Source organism: Phyllostomus hastatus, unplaced genomic scaffold (assembly GCF_019186645.2).
Source record: "Phyllostomus hastatus isolate PE091 unplaced genomic scaffold, TTU_PhHast_1.1 phas_contig_948, whole genome shotgun sequence".
Lineage (NCBI taxonomy): Eukaryota > Metazoa > Chordata > Mammalia > Chiroptera > Phyllostomidae > Phyllostomus > Phyllostomus hastatus.
The window spans coordinates 10431800-10441108 of NW_025333993.1; the positions used below are offsets into that span (position 1 = coordinate 10431800).

At 64.7% G+C, this 9309-nt stretch overlaps 1 protein-coding gene across 1 annotated transcript; it reads left to right on the top strand.

Moving 5' to 3' along the window:
- Positions 1-5526: 5526 nt before the first annotated feature.
- LOC123828087 (keratin-associated protein 27-1) lies at positions 5527-6977 on the top strand. Its single transcript, XM_045852673.1, has one exon. The coding sequence runs from the start codon at positions 5660-5662 to the stop codon at positions 6254-6256; it is 597 nt and encodes a 198-aa protein (XP_045708629.1). The 5' UTR covers positions 5527-5659; the 3' UTR covers positions 6257-6977.
- The last annotated feature ends 2332 nt before the right edge of the window (positions 6978-9309 follow it).

The following is a 9309-nucleotide window of genomic DNA, read 5'->3' on the forward strand; positions in this document are numbered from 1 at the left end:
CTTCCCCGGGCCCTGGATCCGGATCCCGCCGCCCGACCTGCGGGACCCCCAGGAGCTGCCAGTCCTCCTGTGGTTCCAGACCAGCCTGCGGGTCTGGCATTTACTGACCAGCTCGGGAAGGGTTCTGGTCTGTGACTGCACCGTCGTCCCCTCGCAGTCCACGTCAGCAGTCACCTGGCCGGCGCGACCGTCAGATGAAAGTCACGGGAGAACCACAGCGTTTCTCCCAGGGCCCAGCTTTGTCCTTCTGCGACTTCACCCCTCACTTCTCTCCTTAAAAACGGAGCGGGAAGTGCTCTTCTCTTCTCTTCAAGTGCACTCACTCAGTCCAGTATCCGATCACAAGCCTTGTTACTGTAAAAAGGAAAACTGTCAATAATTCCAACTTGACTGCTGCGGGACTGAACACACACACTGATTCAAGGAGCCGTCTCCTGGCAGGAGGTGTCGTGCGGCCCCTCCGAGTCCGTTTCCTGGAGGTTCCGGCAGACGGAACCCCAGGGGGGCCGGGGGCTGCCCTGCATGCACTGAGTGCGTGGGAGGGGCAGCAGCACCCCCCGCCACTCCCCCAGGCTGTCCGCGGAGAAACCCCTGCGTGGAAAAGGCAGGTTTGCGGGAGGAAAACAGCAAAGCTCAGTTTAGCAACACGCACACGGCCTGCAGACGTGGTGAGACCCAGGACAACGGAGCGAGTCCCCTTGAACGGCATCTCCGGCTGAGACGGGAGCCGCCCGGGACGGGGGCCAGGAGGGGGCTATAGGAGGGCCCCAGGAGCAGCGCGGGAAAGGACGGTGAGGCCCCTCCCGGACCCGGACCCGGACCCAAGCCTGGGCCCTCGCTAGGAGTCCCTGCAGGCCCGGCCGCCCGGCCCCGCCTGGGGCAGGTCAGCAGAGGGGTCTCTCGCCGCACAGTGCCGGCGTCACACAGGCCGACAGCGCGTCCCTGGGGAAGTTCCTGCTTTGATGTTGAAGTAAAAGCGTTACTGTTCAAGCAGAGCCGTTTTGTGTGTTTGTCCACCCTGGTTACTTCCTCACGGGACTCGGACGACCCTCGTCTCAGGGACCCGGCACGTGGCAAACATCCAGTGAAAGTCGACACAGAAATCAGGGGCAGAGGGTGGCCGTCTGCAGGGTGTTCTACGTCAGGGACAGCAGGCACGCCTCTGTCCTGGCTGGTTGAACTTGACTTAGATAAACCCATTGTATTGGTGTCACCCATCCTCTAGTCACTGTCGTCATCGTCGTCAAGAACGACCCAGCTCCCACTCCGAGGTCCAATTTCGCAGCTGCAGTGCGTGTGGACAGCGTCTGAGGGCCCAGAGATGAAGTCACACGTCTGGACCCCAGGGACAGAACGCGCCTTCCCGGAGCCGCCAAGGAAGAGAACGGAGGAGGGGCGTGACTGCTGACCTGACCCATGACCTGTGACCCCTGCTCCCCAAGGACACCCTGGAGCAAGGGGCTGGGGTGTGGGCTGCAAGCTCAGAAAACCCGGGGACTGGATTCATTCCTTTTTCTAACCACGCGTCGCTGAGGGCTATGCAGACCCTGCACAATCCTCTCAATTTTCTTCCTGTTTTCTTCGGTGGCTGTTTGAATTAAAGTCGGATGTGATCGAATCGTAAATAACCAAGAAGCAGAGCGACTTGGAGGAAGCTTCAGAAGTGCAACGAGATCGCAGAGTGAGTCCTTTCACTCGTTCCTGTGTTCGCAGAGAATCTTTTCATCCCCGAGACAGAGACAGCCGGCGGGAGGCCGTCTCCAGGGCCCACAGAGGGGTCACGGTCGGTGCCGTGGTTCTGCGTGCTCCAGACCCTAAAACACTTTCCTGGGGTGTGACGGTGGCTGAGAAGGCCTCTTGGGCACCTGGCCGATTCCACAAAATGCTACGTCTTTGGGGAGTCAGGCACTCCCCGAGACACACTCTTCAGAGACGGACCCGTGTGCTCCTGGTGGGAGACATGTTTCTGTTATTCTCAGACGGTAGGGCCATCCGTTTAAGGCTGGGGACCTCTGTCGGCACGGATGGCGACCAACAGCCGGCCGACTGCCCTGCGCTGTGGAACGTCTCGTGAGTGACCTGGATGGAGGTTAGAGCACGAACAGGGTGCGGGTTCATCTGGTGGGTGGGTCCGACCACAGTTGGAGTCCCACTGAGCTCTGAGACGCGGCGGTTCTGACAGGAAGTCCCAGACTGTGCCAGGAAGGACCTTAGTGACCCTCTCGCCTGAGGTCACTGTCCTGGGCGCCTTCCCCGGGCCCAGAGTGACACGTGCAAGTCCCTGCCGTGAGTGGACGGAGCAGCTGGGCGGGAGCCGGTCCGTCCAGTGCGTCCAAGGCTCCCCCACCACCCCGCGGTCTCCGGAAGGGGGGACACCCCGGTAGGAGACACGTGCAGGGTCTCAGTTAGCGCAGGTCACGGGCATGAGCTCGGTCGGCGGGAGAAAACCAAGGCACGCAGGAGACGCAACCTTGGGAGAACCGAGCTGAGCTACGGTACTTACGGCCGCCTCTAATTTTTCATGTTTTTTACCTTCACACAGTGGAGCGAGCGATTCCAAGCCCAGAACAGCCACAAACATAAAAGCAACATAAACCACTCAACCTTGCAATCACGAAGTGCCAAGCTCGTGCGAGGCAGAGACCGGCCACCCAGACCTCTCACGGGACGGACGGTCAGCATGCCCCAGCCCTGGAAAGGGCAGGTGTGCGGCGCCCGGCACGCACGACCGCCTCTCCGACAGACGACGGCACCCCGTCTGCTCTGCCTTGCAGCCGCGTGTCCGCCCCGACCGGCGTTGCCATAGGAACGGCACGGCGCTCTGCGTGAACGGCCTTCCCCGGGCGGAAGCCGCCGCTCCTTCCCCTTGTCCGCCACTCGGCGGGCGGGTGGCGGGCGTCTCGGATACGTATCGTCTCCTCTAACTAACGCGGGAAACAGCCACCCCGCGAGGTCCAGAGTCTCCCCGCGTCCATTTTGAAAGTTAAGAAGCCAAGGCGCAGACATCTCAGGGGAATGTTTAAGGCGATAGTTTGTGACCGTAGAACTCGGCTTAGGGTCCCGGCGGTGTGACTCCAGAATCCCCGCATTGGACTCTTATGTACCGTAAATCCACTCTTGTGTTTAATTGTGGGCGAAGCCGCCGCAAACGTTGGCGGCCCGCCCTCTGGCGGTCCGGAGGTGTCACTGCAGCAGTGATCGCGTGGGACCCGGAGAGGCGGGCAGTGGTTCCACCTTCCCCTGGCACCGCCTCCGGTCCCCGAGGGCGGCCACGCGGCTACTGCCACCCCTTTCCCGAGAGGTGGGAGGTGGGCCGCCTAATTACCACCATTAGAGCATCTGCAAAGCTAACACTTAGTGGACAGTAGTTTCACAAAGACAATTGCGAGGTGGCCGAGTGCCCGGCCCACGCGTTCCCGGATAATAAGCCGGGTAACTCCCTCCGTAAACCCGGCACCAGCCCAGGTCGGCGTCCAACAGTCAGGTAAACAGAATGTGCAAGGCGCCGTCTCCCACCCGAGAGGCAGGAGCTCGCGGGGGGCCTTGTTCACGAGTGGCGGGCCTGACACCGCTGCGGGGCCCTGCAGGTGTGGGACTGCACGGGGGTCCACCCGCTTTGTGCGTGTGGCCACGCTCGCGTGAAGGCGGCCGCCGGGCAGCGTGGGGGCCGGCCCAGGTGACGTCCGCCTCCACGTTCCCCGCGGGACTCCGCGTTGCCCCGGCGGGGGTCGCAGTGACCGACTCGGCCCCGCGGGGCTGCACGTGGCTTCGCACTCCGCTCACCACGGGCCCTGAGAGGCGGGCAAGCCTGGCTGGCGAGTCATTTGTCTCGGTCCGCACCCTGGCCGGGCTCTGGAAGGCACTCGTGGGCACATCAGCGTGCCCCAGGGCTGTCTGTCCTCGTGTCTCGACTGTAATTCACGCACATTTTTATTTGGCACTTTCTACCCACTGACTGTCAACGACACGTTCACGGAGCTCTGACCGCGCACAAGGCAGGCCCGGGGCTTGGTGTCGGGACACAGGCGCGAGGAAGATGCACCCGCCGCCCGCCCGGCCGGCCGGAGCGCAGCGCACCGCGTGGGGCGAAGGCAGGGGGCGCAGTAGAACTGCTGTAAACCCGGGTGCGTCCCAGGAACGACAAAGCTGGGCCTGAGAACGGAACCTTCTTCCAGGGGCGGGGGTGAGAGGTACCGGACTCTGAGACGGAGACCCTGGAGGGGGGCCGTGGAGCTGTGCACAGGGCAGGGCCGCGGAGAAGGAGTAGAACAGGCGGGCGGAGGGACAGACAGCGCACGCGCAGTGCCGAGCCCAGGAAAGGCCCCGCCCACTCCAGGAGCTGCACGTCTTGGCCAGTGCAGGGGAGGAGCCAGGTCCGGAGCCTGGAGAGGGGGGCGCAGCCGGGCCTCGCCGGCCACGTGCCCAGGGTCTCCTCTGAGGCCAGTGGGAGTCCGCCTAACACTTTTAAGCAGGAGGGTCAGACGCTGCAGCAGAAGCCTCCGGGCAAACGTGCCCACGTGTTAGACGGGTGGGGGAAGGGGTAGCGAGATCTTTGGACGGTCACACGAGAGGCGCCGTCCAACACTGAGAGTAACTCGAGAGGCGGGACACCCAGCCTCTCGGGCTGAGTGTGTTCCCATGTGGCCCTGGGAATACGAGATGTCCCCTCGGCCGCCGAGAGCGCCGCAGACACCGTGCTGGCCCGCCTTGGGCCGTGAGGGCGGAGCTGCGCCGGGCGCAGCGGCTCCTGTAGGTGGCAGGCGTCCGAGCCGGCCACCGCCCTGCGGCCAAACCACAGCGCAGAAACCGACGAAATGAGCGCGCCCGAGACAAGCGTGCTGCGGGTGCAGTTCATCGGCCTCCGAGGGCACTGGCAGGGGAGGCGCACTGCGCGGGGTAGCGCTGAGCCTAACAGCAAACGTCAGCCCCTTCGGTGATTGTGAGGAGCAGGTCAGAGCTCCTAAGGGAAGGAAGGGCCAGCTTTGCAAGAGCAGCAGCATCGAAACGCGGCCTTGGACACGTCAGCCGAAGGGGAGGGGTTTGTGGGGCGGGGGCTGCTCTCGGTAAGCGCTCCGAGCGGACCGGGGGGGCGGCGGGCGGGGGAGGACCTTCCCTGCCAGCTTCTCCGCGCACCGCCGGCCCAGCAGGGCAGACGGGCCGAGGCCGGAGCGCAGTGGGGGCGGCTCCGCGGGGTGGTCTCTGCGATGCCTCGGTGTCGTATCCTGTCGCACCAAGGTGGCACCTCTGAGAACGCCAGCTCTGCACACTCATCTCCGGCTGGCTGTTCCCGAGTGCATTTCTCACTGCCCTCTCACCGGCGTGGAGAGTCGCAGTGACTCAGAAAACCCCACTCGGCTTGGGGGACTCGCTGGGACTCGCAGAGGGCGAACCCCGCCCCGTGAGTCAGCCCCGACCCGGCCCCGGGGAAGCCGCTGTGCAGGCTCGGGAGGGGCTGGCCTCTGCTCCGGAGCTGTCATCCTCTTCCCACGTGACGACACAGCGCGCTAACCAGCCGCGGCCTCCAACCCGCTCGCTGGCGCTGGAGGTGGGACGGAGCCCACGCCCAGCTCCGGGCATATAACCTCCCGAGCAAAGCCTTCAGGCTTCAGACCCGGCAGGTCGGGTCCCCAGAGCCCACGTCCTCGGGGGCTTGGACGCCATGCCCCCCAGCCACCGCCCCTCGCTCAGGGGCCCCCGCGGCGCCCCACCGCTCTCTGCCATCGAGCACAGCTCGCCTCCCCCAAGCCGCGACGACGGGCTGTTTCTGCCCAGCAGCTGCCACAGCAGGACCTGGCTGCTGGACCGCTGCGGGGAGGAACCCCGCGGCCTCGAGCCGGAGCCGTGCCCGCGGGACGGCGGCGTGCCACGGTCTTGCCTCCCCGCGGCTGTCCGCTCGGCTGGCTCCCATGCCAGCACCCGTGAAAGGACCACGGGCCCGTCAGGAGGCTCCTCAGCCGAGTGCAGGCGCGAGTCGCAGCCGTGCGCCCCAGCATGCAGCCTGCCGGCGGGCTTTGCCATCCAGAGCTGCCCCCCCGGGGGCCACGGGGCACAGCCCTGCCCCTCCCGGACGGACGCGTCTACGCAGTGCCCAGCCCCGGAGTGTGGACCCAGCCAGGGCCGCCCTCAGGACCCCGGACCCAGGCCCTGCAGGCCTCCGGCCCCTGGCACGCCCAGCCCGCAGCCCCCGGGGCCTTCCGCTGACCCTGGTGAGCCCCCCTGCTGTGTGACCGGCGGCTGGGGACGGCCCCGTGAGTGAGGAGCACGCGGCCCGTGGAGGGGTGACATCCTGAGCGGGTGAACCGACGCCTGAGATGGCTGGGAATTTGGATTTCTCTCAGGACACACGACTGTGCTCCTGTTTGTAAGGGAATGAAATTGTTTCTCTTTGGAGCCGTTGGCGCTGAGCCGGGATTGGAAAACCTGTTAAACTACTTAGGTCACTGGGGCCCTGTTTGCTACAGGTCAGTGAGGTCACCAGTTCACTTTGTTACAGGTCAGTGAGGTCACCAGGACACTTTGTTACAGGTCAGTGAGGTCACCGGGACACCCTGTTACAGGCCAGTGAGGTCACTGGGACACTTTGTCACAGGTCAGTAAAAGTTCAAGCAGAGACCAACACTTGAGCTCCTTACTGGGCGTTACCTGTGGAAACACTGAGTCTGGCTGCAGCAGTGTGAATGTAAATACAGTGGAACTAGTCAGAAACGCACACGACACTGGAGTTCAAGGGGACCGGAAGCCCACCTAGCCCTGCGAACTCGGGTGGAAGGGGCCCACCCAAGTCTGGGTCGTGTACCGCCCACACAAGGTCGGTCAGCTGTGGTGGGACACTCTCATCCACTGACCACGAGACGGGCCCCATTCCTTGAAAAGTGCCTGGGGATTCTGAATTTCGCCTCCACACCCCTCATGGCCACTCGGTAGCCAGGACCTTTGAATGTGACGAGGTCAAGTTCAGCGTCGTCAGTGCACTTAAGCTGCTCATCTTCCTCTTTTCACTGTTTCTTAAGTGGGCTTTGAGTTGGGATTTGGTCCTGGCAGTAAATAAACTGAATTCATGTGAAATCACACAGTTCATTGTCGCAGTTAATGTTTTAGGTCGATGCTTCTGTGGGTTGCAGATGGCAGGGTTTCTCTTTTCTTTTTGCCACCCGATGACAATGGTGTGGATGTTCGCAGGGAGAAGAGAGAACTGGCTCCCTCACAGTGCTGGTGCGTGTGAACCAGAATCGCAGAGTGTGTGGGGGGAGGGGCCACGCCCGCCGGGGGGGTCAGGAGGCCGTGGAGCCGAGGGGAGCGGGAGGCCCTGACTCCGCCAGAGCAGCCGGGCTCCTGTGAAGCTGGGGTGGCCACCGCCTGGCTCCGTGACGGTTCGGGGCGACGTGGGTCGGGGTACACAGAGTGGGCCGTCAACTCGGGTTCCCTGGGCTCTGACTCTGAGCCGGGTGGTGGGGGGGGCCCCAGAGCCCTGACTTCGGGACTGTGAGCAGCTCCTCCAGCCGCTGCCCACCCCGGCCGCTCGCCTTCCAGGCTGGGAAGACCGTGACGGGCCCCTGAGACCTCGCGGGACCGTCCCACAGGAACGGCTCGGGGGGGAGGGGGGGCCCAGCCGGTGACCCCCCAGCTCTGACCCGGGACGAAGGGCGGAGTTGAGGGTTCACAGACGGACACGGGTGTCTGAGGCACGTCAGGACAACCAGCCGCCTGGAAAACGAGACCAGCTGTCCGTGTTCCCAAGTTGCAGGTCGCGCCTTCCGGTGAGGAAGACACGCAGGGAACACGCGTGTGCCCCGTCAGGGCCGCCAGCAAAGTCTGCGGGTCCCTCGTGGCGCGTCGATGGGAGCAGTCGTCTTGGGTGCACCAAGCGCAACCATTTTAACGGTCCCCATGCGTACATTTAAGGGCCACGCGGAGCACGTAAGCAGCCTCTACTGGGCCATGAACGTGTTCACCCCGAGTTAATACCCAGCCGAGGCAAACACTGGTCCGTCCCAGAGTTCCCGCTCTGCGTCGGCGAAGCCGGGACTCGGCTTCTCCAGGTGCCTGGTGCACTGCGCGGTGAGCAGGGCCGCACGCAGGTGCCCGTCGGAGGCTGTGAGCAGCCACGCTCTCCGACACCTGAGTAGCACAGTTCTGCTCGGTGCCGGTTTGGGGAGCGGCGAGGCCACCCTCACGAATGGAACCTTCTGGAAGCCTCAGCACAAAGGGGAAATAGCACTAAAAGCGGGTGCTTTGCTGGAATTTGGTCTCTCTGTAACTATTCAGCGACCAGCCGCGCTGTCGGTCCCTCCGGGGCTGTTTCTGCCATCGTGTCTAACACCTCGTCCCTGCCCGTGGGCCTTGCTCGTGCCCCGGTGCAGCCGTCAGCGGTCACGGCAGAACCAGCTCCGGCAGGACTGATTGGGGGGGTCCCCGGGAGCCACCAGCCTTGGCCCCCACGCCTGTCCCAGCTCCAGAGCCCGCCAGACACCCCCCTGCTGGGCTGGGACCACACCCGCCGGCCACACCGCCCCTGCTGGCCTTGCCCTCTGCTCTCTGCCGCTGCCACCCAGCAACCAAGCTCAGAACCCGGGCATGTGGACGGGGACAGCTCTCACAGCTGCTCGTCCTGAACACCCCCCTCTCCCGGGACGCACCCGGCGGGGCCCCGTCGCTGCTGAGCCCAGGGACCTGGCTTCCTCGCAGACACGCTGCGGAGTCTCCAGCGCTGGCCTCCGGCCCCCTGTCCTAAACCTTGGGGCAGTCTGAGGGCTCGCCCCTCGGTGCTGATTCCCGACCGAAGTCCCTTCGGTGACTCCCTCTGCCTGGCCCTGCCGGGAGGGGCGGGCAGGCGGGCTCTCGGGGAGCCCCTCGGGCGGCGGCGCTGTTTGGAGGGGAGCCTGGCACCACTGCCCACAGCCCCTCCCACCCGGACAGAAGGCCGCCCCCTCGCTCAGCCCCCGGCTCCCCCGGGGCTGTTCCTGCCGCTGTCACAGGCCCGCGAGGCAGCGACGCGGCCGCGGAGAAGCCGCCTGCGGCAGAGCCTGGGACAGCGGGAGACCCAGCGGCGTGGGCGCGTCCACCGAGCGTTAAAGCAGAAGAAACTGCTGGGAATTACACCGAGTTTTCGGCTGAAGAAAATCATACATTAGATCCTTAAAATCCCCAGCAAAACAGCCGCTGGAGCCGCCACACGGGAGAACACGGGGGGGGTGGGGCTGGACACGGTCACGCGTCTCCTGAAACGAACCTTCCCGGAAGGAGACTCCCCGACAGCCCGCGGCGTCCAGGCTGGGAGACGCTCTGCTCCCGCGGCGCCGCGGCCCAGGG

Excerpts from the sequence above, each read along its gene's own strand:
- LOC123828087 (XM_045852673.1), top strand. The coding sequence starts at position 5,660 with ATGCCCCCCAGCCACCGCCCCTCGCTCAGGGGCCCCCGCGGCGCCCCA.